General features: G+C 44.8%; 2 protein-coding genes and 2 pseudogenes across 2 annotated transcripts; all 4 read right to left on the bottom strand.

Annotated features, from left to right (window-relative positions):
* Positions 1-1256: 1256 nt before the first annotated feature.
* On the bottom strand, positions 1257-2260 carry LOC146618358 (lysophosphatidic acid receptor 6-like; annotated as a pseudogene).
* Positions 2261-2467: 207 nt separating this feature from the next.
* On the bottom strand, positions 2468-3108 carry LOC146618359 (lysophosphatidic acid receptor 6-like; annotated as a pseudogene).
* Positions 3109-16729: 13621 nt separating this feature from the next.
* LOC146618360 (lysophosphatidic acid receptor 6-like) lies at positions 16730-17575 on the bottom strand. Its single transcript, XM_085371185.1, has one exon. It carries the CDS (start codon positions 17573-17575, stop codon positions 16730-16732), a length of 846 nt encoding a protein of 281 aa, XP_085227311.1.
* A 1633-nt stretch (positions 17576-19208) lies between these two features.
* On the bottom strand, positions 19209-20057 carry LOC146618361 (lysophosphatidic acid receptor 6-like). The gene has a single exon (XM_085371187.1). The coding sequence runs from the start codon at positions 20055-20057 to the stop codon at positions 19209-19211; it is 849 nt and encodes a 282-aa protein (XP_085227313.1).
* Between the last annotated feature and the right edge of the window lie 5788 nt (positions 20058-25845).

Below are 25845 nucleotides of genomic sequence, written 5' to 3' on the forward strand. Positions count from 1 at the left end.
GAATGGTTATTAAGGAATAAAAAGCCAGGGGATCAAATTTCATAGTAGAACTTGTAACAAAGTCCTCTCGATTTTTGTTCACTGCTGCGCTGCAAGATGCTTTATATTTATGGCTATATCTATATCTATCTATCTATCTATCTATCTATCTATCTATCTATCTATCTATATATATATATATATATATATATATATATATATATATATATATATATATATATATATATACATGTGTGTGTGTGTGTATGTGTGATACTTATTGATACTAAAAATTGCTATCAGATTAGATGTCATAGGTGCTGTCTTTACCTTCCTTCTGCACGCAGGCAAGCACACAGCCCCTCTCCTCAGTAGAAGCAGAAATGGCGGAAGTTCAGAACACTTCATGACGAATTTGTTCAGGTCAGGCAGATCAGAACAGTCAGTATGAATGTAAACCTGGTTGATATGCACACTCATTTAAAAGATGTAACTATTAGCAATTACCAGATAGCTGCACTGTTGATCATCCTGGATGAGTATTATCACAATGAAGAGTAATACTGCAACCGACCAGTCACGTTGTGTGATGTCAAAGCTATGCAACGGTGGAAAAAAGAAAACAAAGATACTTTTGTTTATATAAACTCTCTTCTGGAACACATTGTCAATTTTTCAAGTGGGTTTTTTCTAATAATTAATGCAATATAACAAATTCATTATCAAATTAGGTTTGCTTTTTGCCAAATTTAGCTTGCTTTGCTTGTGATAGTTTTTAATAGCATTAGTTAGCTTCTTAGCTAATGCAAACTGAATGCTCTGACAATGTGATTGGTCAGTTGCAATGTTGCAGCTGGACTAACAGTGTTTTGATGATATAGGAACAACACCATCACAGAGGTAACAGATTGTCTCTGTCTGAAGCTGAGAAAAGTCTACCAGCAACTCCACCTTTCCTGTTTACGTGCCTCTATGTCTGTATTCTCAAATGAGCATATTTCCCCAACTATTAATAATTCTTTGAAAACAGAAGAAGTGTTCAAATTTTGCCAAAATTTCCTGATTTTAACAACAAGCCTTTTACATTCTTAGTCCATCATTGTTGTTCGAAGCTCCAGAAACATTTTATTAAACAATTTAAAAAAACAAAACAAAAAAAAAAACAATACAGTTGAACAAAATACCTGTCCCATTGCTACACAATCACTTTTTTTTTTTGGAAAATAGGAAAACCATAATATGACTTGAATTATAAGTTGAAATAACATGTCCTAAGGTCACTGCTCTCTTGTCGGATCCGCATCTTCTTTTTTCTTCCAGAAGCCATCAAAGGAAAAGTAATATAAGGCACCCTGGGGCGCCTCTGTCAGTGCGCCCCAGGGTGGCTGTGGCTACAATGTAGCTTGCCATCACCAGTGTGTGAATGTGTGTGTGAATGGGTGGATGACTGGATATGTAAAGCGCTTTGGGGTCCTTAGGGACTAGTAAAGCGCTATATAAATACAGGCCATTTTACCATTTAAGAATGGATCTAGACAACAGTTCACAGCACTAAGACATATCAATGGCTTTAATTCAGTAGGTTTAACTGTAACTACACCTACTGACAAAGGTAGGAAACAGATAGTAAACAAAACCAAGTTTATGACAAATATCAGCATTACGTTCATCTTGTTGTTGATCGCAGAGTCACTGTGATGTCTGTGCAGTACCCAAGACACCATAACAGTCCACACAATGTTGACTGCTAGCATTGTGACTATTAACACAAGATGTACATTTGCTATACCTTTAGTTAAACCTGGTTTCCTTTTAGGACTGAAATCAAAACATCCAGTGTGGTTCTCATTTTTTAAAAAGTCCAAAGTCTCTGGAACATTCAATACCAGCACAAATAGCCAGACTACTGCTGCTCCTTTCCAGGCATTGGATGAAGTTCGAAGATAGCGTGACCTCAGAGGATAAACCACAGCCAGAAGTCTGTCCACGCTGATGAAAGTAATGAAGAAGGCGCTGAAGCGGATGTGATGAATTGGCACGCCATATTGCTCAGAGGCCAGCTGCGGGTGGCGTGAAAGTAGATCCTCATGGGCAAAGAGATGATGACCAGCAGGTCTGATACTGCCAGGTTGACCATGAAGACAGCGTTGGGCGATTGGAGGCTGTGACGACGAAGAAGAATCCACAGTGCGACTGCGTTGAGAGGCAGACCTATCACCATAATGCAGCCAAAGACCCCAGCGTAAACCCTGTCCTCTGTAGTGACATTTGATGCGTTCATGATGAAGTTTCTGCCTCCTTATTAACTGAATTGCAGCTGAGCAGCAAACCTTCCACTCTCTGATGATTATCTGTGTGACGTGAGGGTGGATTAGACTAGGGAGTGTAAAATATTGCAACAGGAAATCTGGTGGTGCAATTCGATCGTGGCCACTGACGTTAATATTTATAACATTTTTAAATGAAATACTTAAATGAAAAACACTTTTTATGCAAACAAAACCAAGTTCATGACAAAGACCAGCATAACTTTCATCTTGTTGCTGACCTTTGCAGAGTCACTGAGATGTCTGTGCAGAGTCCAAGACACCATAACGGTGCAAACAATGTTGACTGTTAGCATTGTGACCAGTAACACAATCTGAAGGTAAATAATTGCTAATCGAGTTTTACTCAATAAAAGCTCGTAAGAGCCATAAGATTTAAAACATGTAGGTTGAGTGTGGTTCTGCAAATGTTCTAGAAAGTCCAAACTCTCTGGGATATTCACCACCAGCATAAAACTCCAGACGGATGCTGCTCCTTTCCAGGCATTGGACGAGGTTCTTAAATGGCGTGACCTCAGAGGATAAACCACAGCCAGAGCATCGTAATGATGAGGTACGCCATATTGCTCAGAGGCCAGGTGCCTGTGGCATGAAAGTAGATCCTCATGGGTAAAGAGATGATGAGTAGCAGGTCTGAGAATGCCAGGTTGACCACAAAGACAACGTTTGGTGATTTGAGGTTGTGGCGGCAAAGAAGAATCCACAGTGCGACTGCATTGAGAGGTAGACCTATCACCATAATGCAGCCAAAGACCCAAGCATAAACCTGTTCACCTTCTGTGGTGCTGTTTGATGTGTTCATGATGAGAAAAGACGTTCTTTTTGGTCCTTTATGAAGTATTGCAGCCAAGCAGTGAACATGTCCTTCTGTGCTCTTCATCTGTGCTACGTGAGGAGAGCTAGCATGGAACAGGAAACTCTGGTTGTGGTTGCTGACGTAAATTAAGTTTGCTGTTTTCAAATGCAACACATGACACACCAGCTGATATTAACAACTCTACTGATTAGGATATGAATTATGGCAAGATGAAAGTAAGAGATGATAATGACCAACAGCAGGTCTGAAATAATCAGATTGCCCCAGCACAGGGTTCGGCAACCTGCGGCTCCGGAGTCGCATGCGGCTCTTTAGTCCTTATACTGTGGCTCCGTGTGGTTTGGGAAAATAAATTAGATGTATTTAGCTGAAGTGCAGCTATTCTCCACCGTGAACTATGTTAAAAACAAACACCGCTCACGCCTCACAGATGACAACTTACAGTCCTGCGTAAAGATGAAAGTGAATTCGTACAGCCCCGATTTACAGACGCTGTGTGCAGAGGTTCGGGAGCAGAAGTCCCATTGTAAACATATCACGGCAGACCCGACGATGTTTGCATGTACAGTGGGGCAAAAAAGTATTTAGTCAGCCACCGATTGTGCAAGTTCCCCCACTTAAAATGATGACAGAGGTCAGTAATTTGCACCAGAGGTACACTTCAACTGTGAGAGACAGAATGTGAAAAGAAAATCCATGAATCCACATGGTAGGATTTGTAAAGAATTTATTCGTAAATTAGGGTGGAAAATAAGTATTTGGTCACCTCAAACAAGGAAAATCTCTGGCTCTCACAGACCTGTAACGTCTTCTGTAAGAAGCTTTTCTGTCCCCCACTCGTTACCTGTATGGATGGCACCTGTTTGAACTCATCATCTGTATAAAAGACACCTGTCCACAGCCTCAAACAGTCAGACTCCAAACTCCGCCATGGCCAAGACCAAAGAGCGTTCGAAGGACACCAGGAAAAGTATTGTAGACCTGCACCAGACTGGGAAGAGTGAATCTACAATAGGCAAGCAGCTTGGTGTGAAAAAATCAACTGTGGGAGCAATCATCAGAAAATGGAAGACATACAAGACCACTGATAATCTCCCTCGATCTGGGGCTCCACGCAAGATCTCATCCCATGGGGTCAAAATGATCATGAGAACGGTGAGCAAAGATCCCAGAACCACACGGGGGGACCTGGTGAATGACCTGCAGAGAGCTGGGACCAAAGTAACAAAGGTCACCATCAGTAACACACTACAACGGCAGGGAATCAAATCCCGCAGTGGCAGACGTGTTCCGCTGCTGAAGCCAGTGCATGTCCAGGCCCGTCTGAAGTTTGCCAGAGAGCACATGGATGATACAGCAGAGGATTGGGAGAATGTCATGTGGTCAGATGAAACCAAAGTAGAACTTTTTGGTATAAACTCAACTCGTCGTGTTTGGAGGAAGAAGAATACTGAGTTGCATCCCAAGAACACCATACCTACTGTGAAGCATGGGGGTGGAAACATCATGCTATGGGGCTGTTTTTCTGCCAAGGGGACAGGACGACTGATCCGTGTTAAGGACATAATGAATGGGGCCATGTATCGTGAGATTTTGAGCCAAAACCTCCTTCCATCAGTGAGAACTTTGAAGATGAAACGAGGCTGGGTCTTCCAACATGACAATGATCCAAAACACACCGCCCGGGCAACAAAGGAGTGGCTCCGTAAGAAGCATTTGAAAGTCCTGGAGTGGCCTAGCCAGTCTCCAGACCTCAACCCCATAGAAAATCTGTGGCGGGAGTTGAAAGTCCGTGTTGCTCGGCGACAGCCCCAAAACATCACTGCTCTCGAGAAGATCTGCATGGAGGAATGGGCCAAAATACCAGCTACTGTGTGTGCAAACCTGGTAAAGACCTATAGTAAACGTTTGACCTCTGTTATTGCCAACAAAGGTTATGTTACAAAGTATTGAGTTATATTTTTGTTATTGACCAAATACTTATTTTCCACCCTGATTTACGAATAAATTCTTTACAAATCCTATCATATGGATTCATGGATTTTTTTTTTCACATTCTGTCTCTCACAGTTGAAGTGTACCTCTGGTGCAAATTACTGACCTCTGTCATCATTTTAAGTGGGGGAACTTGCACAATCGGTGGCTGACTAAATACTTTTTTGCCCCACTGTACATGCTTTTCAGCATCTCTTTACTGACCACTTTTCACACACGGTTGCTGTATGCATACAGCTGGTTTTGTGCCAAAAAGTGATTGTCTGCCAAAAACTGATTTCCGGTATTTGCCAAAAACTTATTGCTTGTATTTAAACTGTTATAAATAACTTTTGGTGTATAATATGTGAAACATATGTCAAATATATCCCTCATTAATAACATCACATCGTCTTGAGCAATAAACAACATTCCTGTAATAAGGTAGAAGCCGCAATCAGTTTTTGGCAGTGAGTTTTATGTATCCTTCATTTGTGCATCCATCCATCCATTCGCTTCCGCTTATCCTTTTCAGGGTCGCAGGGGTCGCTGGAGCCTATCCCAGCTGTCATAGGGCGAGAGGCGGGGTACATTAAAAATGTCTCTTTTAAGAGTAATCTGGCCAAGAGGACAGCTGAAATTGCAACAAATGCAAAAATAGTTCTGTAAATATATTTTAAGTTGACAAAAGGGAGCTGATTGATTATAATGTAAGTACAATAAGAGAGTCACAAAGATACTTGAGAAACAGGTAATTTTTAAATTTTATATATGACCCGTTTGTAATACCTGTTTACCAAAGTCTATCTAGTGTAACCAAGTGGTTGGCGGGGTTATGAAAGAAATAATAAAATGACAGTACCACCAGGGGGGAATTTTGCCACGGCCGCTGGTAGATCCTCAGTTCGACTCTGCGAGCCAGCCCACAGCTGGTGCAGGTTTTGATTGCCCGTAGCCCCACTCAGTCTCATGCAACTCTCCACAACTGGGAGAAAAAGGGGAGGCAGTACCAGTTTTGTAGCACCAGCCCGATATCCAGCTGAGGATCGCCATAGCCAGCCGCAAAAGCTGGAGTGAAACAATAGTCTAGAAGGGGCTTAGAGTGAGACCCAAAGCCCCCAGGGGCGAGGCGAGGCAAAGTAGCAGGAACAAAACTGGACAGCCAACAGAACGGAACACAAAGCAAAACAAGACAAGACAGCAGCTAGGCAGGCGTCTCGATTCTTCGCTTAAAATCAGGCAGTTGGTCCCTGAGAGGGTGCGGCAGCAATCAAACCCTACAAACAAAAGGGCAAAGATAACCTTAATCTTCCATCCATCCATCCATCGTCATCCGCTTTGTCCGGGGTCGGGTTGCGGGGGCAGCAGCCTAAGCAAAGAGGCCCAGACCTCCCTCTCCCCAGCCACCTCCTCCAGCTTGTCCGGGGGAATACCAAGGCGTTCCCAGGCCAGCCGAGAGATATAATCTCTCCAGCGTGTCCTGGGTCTGCCCCTGGGCCTCCTCCCGGTGGGACATGCCTGGAACACCTCACCCAGGAGGCGCCCAGGGGGCATCCTTGTCAGATGCCCGAACCACCTCAGCTGGCTCCTCCTTAATCTTCTGATTTACAAATACAAGCAGCTATAATATAAGCGGCTTACCCCAAGACTGGAGGCGCTGTACTGCACGGTGGACGCAACTCAAACGCGTCTCTCCACCATGGCTGGAGTAAAGAAAAGAGAAACAGCCGTGCTGTAGCGGGCCACACTATCTGATCGCCTCGGTAAATTAAACAATAGGCCAGCATTTACTGCTGTGTTGCGCCAGAAGCTCGGGAGGAATGAACCAACAAAAAAAACGGCTTCCCTTTATACAGACAGTCACCACCCTGTAATCAATATGCAGGTGGGTTCCAAATTATCCCAATCACATGATACAAGGAGCGAGTGCATCGGAAATAGAGGGAGAGAAGGTGAAGCGAGCAAGCAAAGAACCAGCGAGAGAGACGCACACAACCCATCCGGCCACATCTACCCCCCCTTTTTGCATTGGCGCCCTGACAATGACTCAAGGAAGCACTAACACCATGGCCTGAATATGGCAAGCTGAGCATTAGCGACTGGTCCGGATTCAGCAGGGCATGGCAAGTGATGGATGTTAGAGTGCTGATCAGCTGTGGAGCGTGCTGTTCTCCGCAATTGTGGCTACTCACCTCACACTGTCTGACCGAGCCTGAGGAAGAATCTGGGGGAGCAGAGGTCGGGGGTACTACAGGTGTCACGGCCTGGGGGTTCAGCTGGTCGCTGATCAGCTGTCTCCCCCTCTTTTTCTCTAGTCCTCTCTCTCTCTCTCTTCTCCGCTTTCTCGCCAGGGCTGAACTCATTATGGGTTCACGCCCTTGGCCCACGCCCTCGGAGGAAGAAACACCTGTGCCTTATCAGTGTGGTATTTAAGAGGGGAAGCAACGGCTGTTCTTCGCTGGATCGTTGCGAGAATCGCGTCAGTGAAAGTCGAGCGCCCCAGCAAGTATTTTCCCATGCAGTGTATGTGTTCAGCATTTAACAAGCGTCTCTTTGTGTACAGATTCCCTGGACTGTTCCCCGGGTGTGCGAGTGGATTCGTGTCTGGATTGTGTGGAGTAAGACGAGCGTGTTCCCCTGGATTTTCCCCGGAGCCCTGCCCCCTTCACCTTTTGTACATAGCACTGCCTCGCACCCCCTTGTAAATAGCACTGCCTCATATCTGTGTATATACTCTCTCTTTGGACATTGTTCTACAATAAATTTCCTTGTGTGCATCATCCCCGGAGTCCAGCGCGTGAGTCCACCCCGTACGTCGTGACAGTAACGATCCAGCCACACCATGGACTCAGCGGACTCAGCCACCCAGCAGCCGGTCATCTCCACGGAGGCTATCTTGGACCGCCACGAACAAATGTTACTGCACATTAATCAGCAGCTGACAGCGCTAACTCAAGCCATCGCTCAACAGATACCGCTGGTAAGCCCGCCGACTACATCTCCGCCCGTTGTTCCACGGTTACCGGCTCACGAGCCCTCTGTGCCCGGGACCTCCGCTCCTCCACCGCCGGCCCATGCGGAGCCTCCAGAGCGGTCGCTGCCCGTACCGGAACCATTCTCTGGTGAGTTCCGCAAGACTGCGGGTTTTTTAACGCAAGTGACATTACAGTTCAACCAGCTACGGCGGACTTATGAGACCGATGCAGCTAAGATTGCTTTTTTTGTTCAGTTGCTACGTGGTCAAGCATTAATTGGGCGCAGGCTGTATTAAGAACGGATCCTGAAATAACCTATGCCGATTTTCTCGCTAAGTTTAAGAATGTCTTTGAGAGAGGCACCGGGGCCGAAGCGGCGGCTCACCAACTGCTTAATTTGAAGCAGGGAAGACGGAGCATGGCCGACTACTCGATTGAGTTTTGGACTCTGGCAGAGGAGACCGGGTGGGGGCAGTCGGCACTGATAAGTACTCTGTTGAATAACCTGTGTGACGAGCTAAAACGGGAGCTGGTTATGAGGGAATTACCTGTTACTCTTCCTGATGTTATGACCCTTTGTGTGAAGGTGGATGACAACATACGAGCGCGACGCGGCACTAGAGACTACAATTCCCAGAAGCCTCTAGGACGAGAGGAGACGGCTTCCGGCGGAGGTACGGCGAGTGGAATGGGAGGATGGGACCGGAACTATGAAGACGAGGGTGAGCAACCCATGCAGATAGGGCGCTCCCGATTAACGCCGGAAGAGCGACAACGGCGTTGGAGGGCTGGTGAGTGCTTCTACTGCGGCCGTAAAGGTCATATGGCCGTTTCCTGTCCATACCAGCCAAAAGACCGCGCCCGCCAGTAGAGGGGAGAGTACGGGTGGGCGAGGTTTCCTGTTCACCATCTCCCCCTCGCTTGATGCTTGCGGCTAAGCTAATGGTTCGTTCGGTTTCTCATCCACTCCACGCACTAATCGATTCAGGCGCAGAGCAGAATTTCATTGACGAGTCCCTTGCTCGGGAATTAAAATTAAACACTGAACCGCTGCCTCACTCACTCCAAGTTACCGCCCTCAGTGGGCAGCGTCTCCCGGATATCACCCATATTACGGAGCCAATATCGTTAACCCTCTCTGGCAACCATTCCGAGACGTTGCAGCTGTTTGTGTTTAAGGCTCCTCTTACACCGCTGGTCTTAGGATTCCCCTGGTTACTTCTACACAACCCGGTCCTGGATTGGCGGAGGGAAAGCATTCTGGGGTGGGGAGAGGAATGTCACATGTCTTGTCTAAAAGCCGCAACTCCACCCGCGAACCCTCTGAGTAACCCCCCACCATCTGAGCCGCCCGATCTCTCGTCTGTACCCTCAGTCTATCACGATCTTGAGCAAGTTTTTTGTAAAGATAGAGCACGTTCTCTTCCCCCTCACCGGCCGTACGACTGCGGAATCGATCTCCTCCCAGGCGCCCCACTTCCTACCAGCCGCTTATACAGTCTCTCTCAGCCTGAACGGGATAGCATGGAGACGTACATTAACGAGTCACTCGCCGCAGGTCTGATCCGCCCATCATCCTCCCCTGTTGCGGCCGGGTTCTTTTTTGTTGCTAAGAAGGACAAGAGCCTACGGCCTTGTATTGATTATCGAGGTCTCAATAATATCACCATCAAGAACAAATACCCACTACCACTGCTAACTTCAGCCTATGACCTGCTCCAAGGGGCCACAGTTTTTACTAAGCTAGATCTGCGTAGCGCGTACCATCTGGTTAGGATACGAGAGGGGGACGAATGGAAGACGGCTTTTAACACACACTTGGGCCATTTCGAATACCTCGTCATGCCGTTTGGTTTAACCAATGCCCCAGCCGTGTTCCAGGCCTTTGTCAACGACGTGCTTCGGGACTTTCTTAACCACTTTGTGTTCGTCTACCTTGACGACATACTCATCTTTTCACGCTCCGTCTCTGAACATGAACGCCACGTCCGGCTGGTTTTGCAACGTCTTCTCGAGAACCGTCTCTTTGTGAAGGGCGAGAAGTGTGAATTTCATGTGACCACTGTTTCATTTTTGGGCTACATCATTGAACAAGGTAACCTCAGGCCCGACCCGGCTAAGGTCCAGGCGGTCGTAGATTGGCCCGTCCCGACAGACCGTAAGCAACTCCAAAGTTTCCTGGGCTTTGCTAATTTCTACAGACGCTTCATCCGTGACTACAGTAGGCTGGCTCTCCCACTAACTCGTCTCACGTCTCCTAAGGTTCCCTTCTGCTGGGAGGAGTCAGCACGAAAGGCTTTCAATCTCCTGAAGGATCAGTTCACCTCCGCACCCATCCTGGTTCATCCTGACCTCGGCCTGCAGTTTGTTGTGGAGGTGCATGCCTCGGACACTGGGGTGGGGGCCATTCTATCCCAGGAACAGAAAGGCAAGCTCCATCCCTGTGCCTTCTACTCTCGCCGTCTCTCGTCTGCCGAACAAAATTATGACGTTGGGGACAGGGAACTGTTGGCTATTAAGCTCGCCCTAGAGGAATGGCGTCACTGGCTGGAGGGCGCTGCCCAGCCATTTGTAGTTTGGACAGACCACAAGAATTTGGAATATATCCGGTCAGCCAAACGGCTTAATGCTCGCCAAGCTAGGTGGGCCCTGTTTTTCACAAGGTTTCAGTTTACCATAACCTACAGGCCGGGTTCCCGCAACACCAAACCCGACGCTCTTTCTCGCCAGTTCGCTGCCTCCAAGGAGACCGCTCGGGACTCTCCCATCATTCCCCCCTCGTGTGTCATTGGGGTCCTGACGTGGGAGGTTGAATCGGCCATTAGGGAGGCCCAACGAACAGAACCAGACCCAAGAACGGGTCCCCCTGGACTACTCTTTGTGCCCCCCGCTGTCCGGTCACAGGTGATACATTGGGCGCACACAGCAAAATTCACCTGCCACCCGGGGACCCTCCGCACCGTTTCACTCCTTCGGCGCTTCGCTTGGTGGGCCTCCCTCATCAAGGATGTCCAGGAGTACGTAGCGGCCTGTTCAGTCTGTGCTCGGAACAAATGTGTCAATCAACCCCCCTCTGGTCTCCTTCAGCCCTTGCCTACGCCTAGCCGCCCCTGGTCCCACATAGCTGTCGATTTCGTCACAGGCTTGCCACGTTCGTCAGGTAACTCTGTCATTTTGACTATCGTTGACCGTTTTTCTAAAGCGGCTCATTTTGTCGCCCTCTCCAAGCTTCCCACGGCCCTGGAAACCGCCCGGCTCCTGACAAAGCACGTCTTCCGTCTCCATGGCATTCCGGCGGACATAGTCTCGGACAGGGGTCCGCAATTCACGTCTCGCGTGTGGAAGGAGTTCTGTTCCTCCCTGGGGGCTCAGGTCAGTCTGTCTTCTGGCTTCCACCCGCAGACAAACGGCCAGGCAGAGCGGGCCAATCAGGAGCTTGAGGCTGCCCTCCGATGCGTGGCGTCCACCCATCAAACCACCTGGAGCGAGCAGCTCCCTTGGATTGAGTACGCCCACAATAGCCTCACCTCCTCGGCCACCGGATTGTCCCCTTTTGAGGCGTCTCTGGGTTTCCAACCACCTCTGTTTCCGGCTGTTGAGGGTGAGCATTTCGTGCCTTCTGTCCAGCAGCACGTCCGGAGGTGTCGGCGCGCTTGGAGGGCCACACGGGCTGCCCTTCTCCGCACGGCTGAGCGGAACAAGCGCCTGGCAGACCGCCGTAGGACCCCGGCGCCTGTTTATGCGCCCGGACAGGAAGTTTGGCTGTCGACCCGATTCGTTCCGCTGTGGGCGGAGTCTAGGAAACTGTCCCCTACATTTATCGGTCCCTTTGTGATTGACTCTCTGGTGAACCCGGTGTCGGTCCGCCTTAAGCTGCCCTGGACCATGCGGATCCATAATGTCTTTCATGTCTCTCAGGTGAAGCCCTGTCTTTCCAGCCCTCTGTGCCCTCCTTCCGGGCCCCCTCCACCCGCCCGGGTCGTTGATGGCCTTCCGGCCTTCTCCGTCTCGCGCATCATGGATGTCAGGCGCAGGGGGCGTGGTTTGCAGTACCTGGTGGATTGGGGGGGCTATGGCATTGAGGAGCGGTCTTGGGTCCCGCGTGCGGCCCTCCTGGACGGGGACATGGTGCGGGCGTTCCATGCCGCTCATCCTGGGAGGCCTGGGGGTCGCCGGGTGGCTCCCGTTGGGGGGGGGGTACTGTCACGGCCTGGGGGTTCAGCTGGTCGCTGATCAGCTGTCTCCCCCTCTTTTTCTCTAGTCCTCTCTCTCTCTCTCTTCTCCGCTTTCTCGCCAGGGCTGAACTCATTATGGGTTCACGCCCTTGGCCCACGCCCTCGGAGGAAGAAACACCTGTGCCTTATCAGTGTGGTATTTAAGAGGGGAAGCAACGGCTGTTCTTCGCTGGATCGTTGCGAGAATCGCGTCAGTGAAAGTCGAGCGCCCCAGCAAGTATTTTCCCATGCAGTGTATGTGTACAGCATTTAACAAGCGTCTCTTTGTGTACAGATTCCCTGGACTGTTCCCCGGGTGTGCGAGTGGATTCGTGTCTGGATTGTGTGGAGTAAGACGAGCGTGTTCCCCTGGATTTTCCCCGGAGCCCTGCCCCCTTCACCTTTTGTACATAGCACTGCCTCGCACCCCCTTGTAAATAGCACTGCCTCATATCTGTGTATATACTCTCTCTTTGGACATTGTTCTACAATAAATTTCCTTGTGTGCATCATCCCCGGAGTCCAGCGCGTGAGTCCACCCCGTACGTCGTGACAACAGGCACATTGGAAATAAGCCTGGGCTCCACCGATGGGACTGTAGTGGTGTCGGGAAATGACACCATGGGTGCCGCAGGATGTGAGGGCACCTCAGGGATGAGGAGCCACAACTCATCGTCACTCAGATAGGTCCGCTCTAAATCTCCAGGCTCCCCCCAGACCCAGTAATGGCACTATTTGGTGTAGCTACAGTTAAAAACTTAAATAATAAACAAATTTGTGCTCTGAGTTTTATAACATTGCTTGCAAGACGCCTTATACTTCTAAATTGGAAAAATAAAGCCCCCCCAACTCATTCTGCTTTATTAAGAGACACAATGTATCATTTACAGTTGGAGAAAATTAAATTTTCATTAAGAGATAATGTTAAACAGTTTTACCTAATTTGGCAACCCTTTATAGATTACTTTAATAAGTAAAACTGGGAGGTATGGCCTCCTCCCATATCTGCCCCAAGAATATATATATGGGTCTACGCAGGTGTTGTTTTTTTTTTTGTTTTTTTGTTGTTGTTTTTTTTTTGGGGGGGGGGGTTCGTTTGTTTTGTTTCCCCCTCTCTCCCTCCTTTGAATATATTTATTTAGGATAATAAATGTGTATGTATAGACATAGATATGATTGTTTATACAATGGTAATTATATTTTATGTAAAAAGGATGGGGAGAGGAAGGAAGGGAAGGGGAAAAAGAGGGGAGGGGAAGGGAAAAGGGGAAAAAAGAAAAAAAAAAGAACTATGTCAATGTAAATGAGATATATACTTTGTTGCCTGATTTGAATAAAGAAAGGAAAAAAAATAAAAAAAATAAACATACAACTGGGACTTACCAGCAGCGGTGGACCAAAAGAAAGCCACACATAGCTGAAGTTCCGAACACTGAACAGCACTTCATGAGGAATTTGTACAGGTCAGGCAGGTCAGAACAGTCAGTATGAATGTAAACCTGGTTGATATGCACACTCATTTAAAAGATGTAACTATTAGCAATTACCAGATAGCTGCACTGTTGATCATCCTGGATGAGTAATATCACAATGAAGACGTCTTGATGCATTCTCAATCATCCAGGAAAGTAAATCTCCAAAAGTTGAATCTGTTCATCTGGACGTAGCGTTTTTGTGGGAGAAATGTTTCATCACTCATCCAAGTGACTTTTTCAGTCTCAGCTGACTACAGGTTTCCACAATCTTATAAACAGTACATTTGCATAATGACTGAAACCAGCCCACTGAAGGAACAATGGTTGGGAGGTCAGTTCCTTAATCTTAATTATGCAAATTCTCATGACCATTGATTAACAACCACTGACCAAAACCCACTGATCAAAGACCACTCATCAATGGCCATGAGTACCATTCACAGAGAGTTGGGGAATGGCTGCAACACCATGGATTTTGTTGAGAAGGTGAGAGATGTCATTATGGAGTCAGATGGTCTCGTACGACGTTACATCTCTCTTCACTTGCATCCCAGTCACGGAAGCGTTGGAGGTAGTCCATAAGATATTACAGGATGACACCAACCTCAGCAACAGGACCACTCTCAGCGTCGACCAAGTGTGTTTGCTTTTGAAACTGTGTCTTCATTCCACTTACTTCACATACAAGGGTCAATTCTACAGGCAGAAACATGGGTGTGCCATGGGCTCCCCAGTTTCACCCATCGTGGCCAATTTGTACATGGAAAAGAGGGCTTTGCCATCCTACCCTGGAACACCACCAAGCCATTGGTTCAGATATGTGAATGACACCTGGGTGAAAATCAAATCTCAGGACGTACTACATTTCACGGATCACATTAACTCGGTGGACTGACACATCAAATTCACCAGGGAGGATATGAAAAGTGTCAGGTTAGCCTTCTTAGACTGTGAGATTTCCATCAGTAATGGGGGACATCTAAAAGCTGACATGTACCGTAAACCTACACATACAGATCAGTATCTAAGGTTTGACTCTCATCATCCACTGGAGCACAAACTGGGTGTCATCAGGACGCTACAACACAGAGCGAACACCATCCCCACTGACACAGCGGCCAGGGAGGCAGAAGAACAGCACATCAAGAAGGCCCTGAGTAAATGTGGTTATCCCAGCTGGACGTTTGTCAAAGCTGGGTGCCAAGAAGGTGCCAAAAGAAAGCTCCAGCCGATCCAGGAGAGAAGGACAACCGCTGCCCAAGCGAAAACCTGTAGTGATCCCATATGTGTCAGGAGTATTGGAGCAGTTGAGACGCATTTTTTCTAAACACCGGGTCTCTGTGGCTTTTAAACTCCAAAACACGCTGCGCCAAAAATTGGTCCACCCCAAGGATCGGGTCCCCCAACACAAACAGAGTAACATAGTGTACGCTGTTAAGTGCCAGGAGGATTGCCAGGATTTATACATCGGGGAAACCAAACAACCTCTGGCAAAGCGGATGGCACAACACAGAAGAGCTACCTCGTCCGTCCAGGACTCTGCAGTCTATTCACACCTACAGGCCAGTGAACACTCTTTCAATGATGAGGATGTACACATCCTGGACAGGGAGAAACGCTTGTTTGAGCGCGGAGTCAAGGAGGCCATTTACGTGAAAAGGGAAAGACCATCTCTGAATCGAGGAGGGGGCCTAAGGGTACATCTTTCGCCATCTTACAATGCTGTGATTGCAGCCATTCCCCAACTCCCTGTGAATGGTACTCATGGCCATTGATCAGTGGTCTTCGATCAGTTGGTTTTGGTCAGTTGTTGTTGATCAATGGTCATGAGAATTTGCATAATTAAGATTAAGGAACTGACCTCACAGCCCATTGTTCCTTCAGTGGGCTGGTTTCAGTCATTATGCAAATGTACTGTTTACAAGATTGGGGAAACCTGCAGTCAGCTGAGACTGAAAAAGTCACTTGGATGAGTGATGAAACATTTCTCCCACAAAAACGCTACGTCCAGAAGAACAGATTCAACTTTTGGAGATCACAATGAAGAGTAATACTGCAACCGACCAGTCACATTGATCGGAAGGTTGGTGGTTCGATTCCTGGCTTCCCCTAGTCTGCATGCCAAATATCCTTGGGCAAGATATTAACCCCAAATTGGTCTCCGATGCATCCATCATAGTATGAATGTGTGTGAATGCTACTTAGAAAGCACTTAGAACAATGTGCTTGTGCGAATGGGTGCGAATGGGTGAATGCACAAGTTGTGTAAAGCGCTTTGAGTGCTCAGAAGAGTAGAAAAGCGCTATATAAGAACCAGTCCATTTACCATTTATATAAACTCCCTTCTGGAACAAATAGTAAATGTCTCAAGTGGGTTTTTTTTTCTATTAATTAATGCAATATAACAAATTCATTATCAAATTAGGTTTGCTATTTGCCAAATTTATCTTGCTTTGCTTGTGATAGTTTTTAATTGCATTAGTTAGCTTCTTAGCTAATGCAAACTGAATGCTCTGACAATGTGATTGGTCAGTTGCGATGCTGGAGCTGGACCAACAGTGTTTTGATGATATAGGAACAACACCATCACAGAGGCAACAGATTGTCTCTGACTGAAGCTGAGAAAAGTCTACCGGCAACTCCACCTTTCCTGTTCACGTGCCTCTATGTCTGTATTCTCAAATGAGCATATTTCCCCAACTATTAATAATTCTTTGAAAACAGAAGAAGTGTTCAAATTTTGCCAAAATTTCCTGCTGCTAACAACAAGCCTTTTACATTCTTAGTCCATCATTGTTGTTGTTTGAAGCACCAGAAACATTTTATTAAACAATTTAAAAAAACAAAACAAAACAAAACAATACAGTTGAACAAAATACTTGTCCCATTGCTACACAATCACTTTTTTTGGAAAATAGGAAAACCTTAATGTGACTGGAATTATGCATTGAAATAGCATGTCCTAAAGTTACTGCTCTCTTGGCGGATCCGCATCTTCTTTTTTCTTCCAGAAGCCATCAAAGGAAAAGTAATATAAGAATGGATCTAGACAACAGTTCACAGCACTAAGACATATCAATGGCTTTAATTCAGTAGGTTTAACTGTAACTACACCTACTGACAAAGGTAGGAAACACATAGCAAACAAAACCAAGTTCATGACAAATATCAGCATTACGTTCATCTTGTTGTTGATCGCAGAGTCACTGAGATGTCTGTGCAGTACCCAAGACACCATAACGGTGCACACAATGTTGACTGCTAGCATTGTGACTATTAACACAAGATGTACATTTGCTATACCTTTAGTTAAACCTGGTTTCCTGTCACGACTGAAATCAAAACATCCACTGTGGTTCTCATTTTTTGGAAAGTCCAAAGTCTCTGGAACATTCAATACCAGCACAAATAGCCAGACCACTGCTGCTCCTTTCCAGGCATTGGATGAAGTTCGAAGATGGCGTGACCTCAGAGGATAAACCACAGCCAGAAGTCTGTCCACGCTGATGAAAGTAATGAAGAAGGCGCTGGAGCGGATGTTGTTGCGAAAGAGCATTGTGATGAATTGGCACATTATGTTGCTCAGAGGCCATCTGCGGGTGGCGTGAAAGTAGATCCTCATGGGCAAAGAGATGATGACCAGCAGGTCTGATATTGCCAGGTTGACCATGAAGACAGCGTTGGGCGATTGGAGGCTGTGACGACAAAGAAGAATCCACAGTGCGACTGCGTTGAGAGGCAGACCTATCACCATAATGCAGCCAAAGACCCCAGCGTAAACCCTGTCCTCTGTAGTGACATTTGATGCGTTCATGATGAAGTTTCTGCCTCCTTATTAACTGAATTGCAGCTGAGCAGCAAACCTTCCACTCTCTGATGATTATCTGTGTGAAGTGAGGGTGGATTAGACTAGGGAGTGTGAAATATTGCAACAGGAAATCTGGTGGTGCAATTCGATCGTGGCCGCTGACGTTAATAGTTACCGGTATAACATTTTTAAATGAAATATCTTGTTTGACAAATAATAAACACACTTTTTTATACAATCTGACACCATTTAGAACCAATACTATTAACACCTGAGCCTAGGTTAACTGTAAAAGCTGTATTTCCCCCCCACTCCCAATGAAAAACAGGTAGCATTAAAACCAGTTTTTACCATTTTCTTTTTACTATTTTACAACTATAAACTAGTTTTACCGTGAAAAAGACAAACCAAACAGGCTGCAGGTCTACACCAACGCACAAAAGTGTTTCCACAGTTACGGAGCCAGCTATTTCCTTTTTTTCCAAGTAGTTGTGTTATGAGCTCTCGATTTGGATTTTGCATAGAGACATGTAAACTTGAGACTTCCTGTTTTTCACAAATAAGCTTATTTCATAAAATGTTACAAATAATTAGCAAAAAGTGACTGAATTCTCATAAAACAGCCTAGATTATTTTGCTATTTAAAGCTTTGATGATGCAGATTAACCTTTTTATGACTCTTAGAGCCCTGAGAAATTCAAGATTGTTCAAACGCTTTCAAAACCTCACATCGTCTGTAGTTTCTCTACCAGCAAAATGAGCCAGACGAGCGTAGATCCTTTTCAGGCACAGGACAAGGGTCTAAGATGGCATGGCGTCACAGGAAAAACCAGAGCCATCAGACGTTCCGAGCTGATGACGGGGATGAAGTTGCCACGGAGAGGATGTTGTTAAAGAGCATTGTGATGAACAGTGTGTGAAGAGTTAAAAAGTTTCACTTACAATGTGGTTTGTTTTACGTGCTTGACAGTATCTTGTTCTGCGGTATGGACTTCCGGAGGTCTTTTTTAAACTCTCCAGCAGATAAAGGCAGGTTGTTTCCTCAGTCGTCAAGTGTACAAAATGTACAATAAATCAGCTACAGTCCTGAAGCTTTAAATTTAAAGAATAGTTTTATGAAACTGTGAGGCTGACAAGTCTTTTCTCTATGTATCCCACTGCCTAAGCTTCACAAGTACATTTAACTGACAATTATTGTTGAGTTACTGGTGAAAATGTTGTTCGATTTTATTTATATAGCTCCAATTCACAACGACAGTCACCCAAAGGTGCTTTATATTATAAAATAATATTAGAATGAAACCCCCAAAATTGCATGACTCTGATCAAACCTGTGGTAACAGTGGGTAGAAAAAAAGTCCCTTTCTAACAGGAAGAAACCTCCTACAAACCCAGGGTCAGGGAGGGCAGCCATCTGCCACAAATCATTGGAGGTGAGTGGAAAGACAAGAAAGCAGAGAGAGGCAAGTCAAAAGACACACAATAGTACAATAAGCTCAGTTTCAGAACTTAGGAATTGGGATATTATGCTTGAACTAAATGAGCATTTTGTGCAATAACAAGTTAGTTCACCAAAAAGAAAAAAGAAAAAATTCATGTCAAAAAGAAAATATCATACCAAAAATAACATGTCTAGCGTCTACATTTCTCCTCCCTTCATTGCATCTTCCTTTTTCTTCCAAAAGGAGTCAAAAGAAAAGTAATACAGCAGAGGATCGAAACAGCAGTTCACAGCAGCAAGACATACAAGTGGGGTTAAATGAGCAAAACTTTTTGTGGCTAAACCTATTTGCACAGGCAAGAAACAGATCGTGAATAAAACCAAATTCATGGCAAAAATCAGCATTACATTCACCCTTTTGTTGATCTTTGCAGTGTCACTGGGACGGTTGCATAGAGTCCAAGACACCATAATGGTGCAAACAATGTTGACTGCTAGCATTGTGATGATTAACACCATATACAAATAAATAACTGCTGATTGTGTTGCACTCATAGAAACAGTTCCAAAACAAGTGGCATTGTTTCTGTTTTTAAAACGTTTTAAGTCCATAAACCATGGGACATTCATTAACAGAACAAATAGCCAGACCACTGCTGCTCCTTTCCAGGCATTGGATGAAGTTCGAAGATGGCGTGACCTCAGAGGATAAACCACAGCCAGAAGTCTGTCCATGCTGATGAAAGTAATGAAGAAGGAGCTGGAGCGGATGTTGTTGCAAAAGAGCATTGTGATGAATTGGCACATTATGTTGCTCAGAGGCCAGCTGCGGGTGGCGTGAAAGTAGATCCTCATGGGCAAAGAGATGATGACCAGCAGGTCTGATACTGCCAGGTTGACCATGAAGACAGCGTTGGGCGATTGGAGGCTGTGACGACGAAGAAGAATCCACAGTGCGACTGCGTTGAGAGGCAGACCTATCACCATAATGCAGCCAAAGACCCCAGCGTAAACCCTGTCCTCTGTAGTGATGACTGACGTGTTCATGATCACAGAAGAGATTTTTCTGTTCTTTATAAAGTATTATAGCTGAGCATTCAAAGTTCCTCTCAGTGCCGTTTATTTGTGTGAGGTGCGTTGAGGAAAGTTTTTAAGAGTAAATTGAAATGAAGTGGCACAGGAAATTTGTAGACTCATCTCAAGAGTTGTGGTTGATGACGTAAATTGAGTTTTTCTGTGTGGTGTATGCTATAATTAAATCCAAATGTTGTTATACCTCAAATAAATATATCTTAACTATTTCAGATAGTTAAGATCTAGCTCACATTAATGGTTATTATGAATTAAATATATATGTTATATCTCCTGTCTAGAATAGAATAGAATAGAATAGAATGCCTTTATTGTCACTATAGAGTTGTACAATGAGATACAGAGCATCTCCTACTCAGTGTAAACATGATGGGGGGTACAGTTCTGCAGCGCTATGTACATATGGACAGTATTAACATAGGGAAAAACATATATATATATATATATATATATAAAATGTACAATATACAAGCCGTAAGTAATATGTAATAAATAGTGTTACGTATATACAGTTGAGTTATTGCACATAGAATTGGTATTGCATAGTGGTGGTCCATAAAGGAAGTGGGAAGTGGGGGGGCTGTGTTATCTGTGCATGTGTGAGTTCAGGGTGGTTATCGCTTTGGGGAAGAAACTGTTTTGGAGTCTGTGGGTTTTTGTGTTGATGCACCTGTAGCGCTTCCCTGAGGGAAGCAGGCTGAACATGTTGAAGCCAGGGTAAGAGCTGTCCTTGATAATGTTTGCTGCTCTGCTGAGGCAGCGGGAGGAATAAATGTCCATCAGGGAGGGGAGAGGGCAGCCGATGATCTTTTGTGCTGTCTTGACCACACTCTGAAGCCTCACTCTATCTGCTTTGGTGCAGCTGCCGTACCATACCGTGATGCAGTAGGTTAGCAGGCTCTCAATGGACGAGCGGTAGAAGGTCAGCAGCAGGTTGGAGTTCAGCTTGTACTTCCTGAGGACTCTCAGGAAGTGCAGCCGCTGTTGGGCCTTCTTGATGACCGCTGAGATGTTTCCTGTCCAGGAGATGTCAGCAGAGATGAGGACACCAAGGAACCGGAAGGTGTGGACCCTCTCCACACACTCCCCGTTGATGTAGAGGGGGGCCAAGTCGGTGCTGTGTCTCCTGAAGTCAACAATGAGCTCTTTGGTTTTCTTAGTGTTCAGTGCCAGGTTGTTTTCTGAACACCATGCTGCCAGCTTCAGGACTTCCTCTCTGTACTCTGCCTCGTCTCCCTTCGAGATGAGTCCGACTACCATGGTGTCATCAGCAAACTTGATGATGAGAGTGTTGTTGTGGGTCGAACTGCAGTCGTGGGTGTAGAGAGAATACAAGAGGGGGCTCAGCACACAGCCCTGTGGGGAGCCGGTGCTCAGTGTGCGAGTGGAGGAGAGATGAGGGCCGAGTCTTACAGTCTGGGGCCGGTTTGTGAGGAAATCCTTTATCCAGGCACATGTGAGCCTGGATAAAGTCTAGGGCTAACTGTAAACATTGCTAGTTGTGTGATTCCTTCCACCCCACTTCCTCTAACAGAAATCGTTAATCAGTGTTCAGAGGAAAAACTTTCATTACATTCAGATATCAACCAAGCTTGAAAAACCAAACACACGTTCACTTATCAACATTAAACTTCCTTAGCAAGAAAGTCAAAGTATAAATAAGTGTTTGACCTAAAATTCTATGGATTACAAATAAGAAACAAAAATATAACCGAGGGTAACTGTTTAACAAGAAGAGCTTTTCATTTAAACTAAACTGCTGCTAGATGCACTTTATCCAGAATGCAATATTATATGAATGTACAATTGCAACTAATTCAATAAAAGGACACGATGTTACAATCCCTGATAATGCATTGCTTCAAATCGAGAAAGTCTTGAGGAATGGCTACTATGAGGAGTGTGTTTAATGAAAAATTGCAACCAAGCACAACATTCACAGTTTCCTCTAGTGCAGTTTGTGTAGGTGAAATAAGATAAGATAAGACTATGGAGGGTAGAAAGTAAAAGCTACAACAGCAAGTTTGCTGAGGTACTTCAAGAGTTGTGCCGCAAATTAATCATGCAGTTTTCTTTCGATATGCTTTAAAACATTTTGTAATGTAATATCTTATTACACATCAGCTTTTATAAGATCTGACGTAGTTTACAAAACCACTCACACGGTTATGACATGGTTATAATAAAATAATATTATAAATAATTCGTTTTTGTTACATCCCTAATCTATGCAAAAAATAGACATGTTGTGACATGTGACTCCCATGTTCTTTAAAAGTCCAAAGAGTGACCACAGAATGAATGGATGGCCAGCACTGTGTAATATTTACACATTGGGAGTTATACTTATAGCCGTTATTTAGTGGTCAACTAACATTTATACAACTTTCATATTTTTTTTAAATAAAATTAGTGTTTTTTGGATCAGTGGCACAAATCTGTTTAATGTGCAAATACTGTATTTGCTAGAGGACCCTGCAAATATGAGGGTTTACCATCCAAAAGTGACCACATAAAACATCAACTTGTCAGAGAGTCTGTGTTTCACTTTTCAATGTTATTATTGTAATTTTAGTGCTCTGTAATGGCTAGTAAGATTTCCTGTTTGTTCTTAATACTCAATGATGTTTTGTGTTCTTATGATGGTACATTTTTACATCAAGGATTGATGCTATTATGCATATTTTCTATGGATGATAAGGAATAGCAAATTCCAATCTTGTGTGTTCATGCTAGCTAAAAGTAAATTTCCAAATATTTGATAATACAAGATCTGAAAGTACAAGATTTTTTATTAATAGGTCTGCTAGTTTAGATTATGAGGAGAATATATTATATTTGTTGGTAATATTGCTTACATCCTTTATGTATTCCTGTTTTAAGAGTGCCATATTAATTGAATATAGGCATTCAATTTGATTTACTGTTGTTCTGCTAATCATGGCAGGTTTCAGTGTTGCACTTGTGTTTTTCAGTAATAAACAGGCTCTGTTGACCACCAATATAATATTTATTTTTTCTTCATTCTTTTGGAAAGCACTGTAAACTATTTACCATGCAACTGATCTGGTATTAGGCTACAGTACACATTATTAAAATCTATGTGAGACTGAACTCTCTGTGCCCTACTCTCTGACCGGAGTCCCTGTCCGTAAAGGAGTTACCAAACCAGCTCCCCGGTGATATTTGCTCTGAGATCCCTAAGCATCTCTTGGGCACAGCAAAAATAAGTTGTAAACATATTGGCTTATTGTCCACTTTTAATGCAGTAAACTTGTTTCTAAACTTGCAGCTGGGGCTTTTTATATACAGTGGGGCAAAAAAGTATTTAGTCAGCCACCGATTGTGCAAGTTCCCCCACTTAAAATAATGACAGAGGTCAGTAATTTGCACCAGAGGTACACTTCAACTGTGAGAGACAGAATGTGAAAAAAAAATCCATGAATCCACATGGTAGGATTTGTAAAGAATTTATTCGTAAATCAGGGTGGAAAATAAGTATTTAGTCACCTCAAACAAGGAAAATCTCTGGCTCCCACAGACCTGTAACGTCTTCTGTAAGAAGCTTTTCTGTCCCCCACTCGTTACCTGTATGAATGGCACCTGTTTGAACTCATCATCTGTATAAAAGACACCTGTCCACAGCCTCAAACAGTCAGACTCCAAACTCCGCCATGGCCAAGACCAAAGAGCTTTCGAAGGACACCAGGAAAAGTATTGTAGACCTGCACCAGACTGGGAAGAGTGAATCTACAATAGGCAAGCAGCTTGGTGTGAAAAAATCAACTGTGGGAGCAATCATCAGAAAATGGAAGACATACAAGACCACTGATAATCTCCCTCGATCTGGGGCTCCACGCAAGATCTCATCCCGTGGGGTCAAAATGATCATGAGAACGGTGAGCAAAGATCCCAGAACCACACGGGGGGACCTGGTGAATGACCTGCAGAGAGCTGGGACCAAAGTAACAAAGGTCACCATCAGTAACACACTACAACGGCAGGGAATCAAATCCCGCAGTGCCAGACGTGTTCCGCTGCTGAAGCCAGTGCATGTCCAGGCCCGTCTGAAGTTTGCCAGAGAGCACATGGATGATACAGCAGAGGATTGGGAGAATGTCATGTGGTCAGATGAAACCAAAGTAGAACTTTTTGGTATAAACTCAACTCGTCGTGTTTGGAGGAAGAAGAATACTGAGTTGCATCCCAAGAACACCATACCTACTGTGAAGCATGGGGGTGGAAACATCATGCTATGGGGCTGTTTTTCTGCCAAGGGGACAGGACGACTGATCCGTGTTAAGGACAGAATGAATGGGGCCATGTATCGTGGGATTTTGAGCCAAAACCTCCTTCCATCAGTGAGAACTTTGAAGATGAAACGAGGCTGGGTCTTCCAACATGACAATGATCCAAAACACATCGCCCGGGCAACAAAGGAGTGGCTCCGTAAGAAGCATTTGAAAGTCCTGGAGTGACCTAGCCAGTCTCCAGACCTCAACCCCATAGAAAATCTGTGGCGGGAGTTGAAAGTCCGTGTTGCTCGGCAACAGCCCCAAAACATCACTGCTCTCGAGAAGATCTGCATGGAGGAATGGGCCAAAATACCAGCTACTGTGTGTGCAAACCTGGTAAAGACCTATAGTAAATGTTTGACCTCTGTTATTGGCAACAAAGGTTATGTTACAAAGTATTGAGTTGTATTTTTGTTATTGACCAAATACTTATTTTCCACCCTGATTTACGAATAAATTCTTTACAAATCCTATCATGTGGATTCATGGATTTTTTTTTCACATTCTGTCTCTCACAGTTGAAGTGTACCTCTGGTGCAAATTACTGACGTCTGTCATCATTTTAGGTGGGGGAACTTGCACAATCGGTGGCTGACTAAATACTTTGTTGCCCCACTGTACTTTATAGCCTTAAATGTGCCTCTCTATTGTGTTCTACTCTCTTCTGGAACGCTGATAATGTAAAACAAGCCATGCAAATGTGTCCTCTGCATTGATCTGAATGGAAGATAACCTTAACCAGAGCAACAACTAGCACGGTGATAAAACCAGCCTGACATTATGAACCTGTGAAACATGCCACTGCTTGCCATGTACGTGGGTTTCATCAGCGCTCACTTAGAGCAAATTGCAAGACATAGAGATGTCTGCAAGTGATACCGAAGATAACGCAGATGGTTGTTCTGCACAGAGTTAGCAGTGCCTTTTCCTCTTGGGCCTGATTTCTTATCTTGTTTTGGAGGGGTTTTTTGGGTTTTTTTTTTTTTGGGGGGGGGGGGGTTGAGAAAACAAACACAAAAACAAAAGATTCCACTGTGATATTTGAACCAGAACCTCTCTGTTAAAGTTCACGCAACCAAAGTAGAGTTGGCTAACATGACTAGCATTCAGCTCTGTGCTCATAATTTTACCGTCTGCTGCCACACTGGCTGACTTGAACATTGCAATTGCTGTCACTGCTGCTGCTGTCTGCAATGAGACAGCTCTGCGAGGCAGACATGACAACCAAATAAAAAAGGTTTTAACAGAAAAGACTGTAATACAAAATCTATTAGACTTAATTTGAAATTCTGGTAGAACTATAATATAATATAGTATTTGTTCTAAAATTAAAGTATAATTTGTATTTACCTACAAATATTTACTGATAGATACACTAGTAATGATTCAAGTTTTTAGTGCGAAGAAGAAATAATTATACTGTAAGTAATTTGAATTATACTTTAGGT

The sequence above is a fragment of the Diplotaxodon limnothrissa genome, linkage group LG14 (assembly GCF_057381915.1).
Source record: "Diplotaxodon limnothrissa isolate DT_005_m linkage group LG14, D_limnothrissa_male_GT1.1, whole genome shotgun sequence".
NCBI classification, from domain to species: domain Eukaryota; kingdom Metazoa; phylum Chordata; class Actinopteri; order Cichliformes; family Cichlidae; genus Diplotaxodon; species Diplotaxodon limnothrissa.

Excerpts from the sequence above, each read along its gene's own strand:
- LOC146618360 (XM_085371185.1), bottom strand. The coding sequence starts at position 17,575 with ATGAACGCATCAAATGTCACTACAGAGGACAGGGTTTACGCTGGGGTC.
- LOC146618361 (XM_085371187.1), bottom strand. The coding sequence starts at position 20,057 with ATGAACACGTCAGTCATCACTACAGAGGACAGGGTTTACGCTGGGGTC.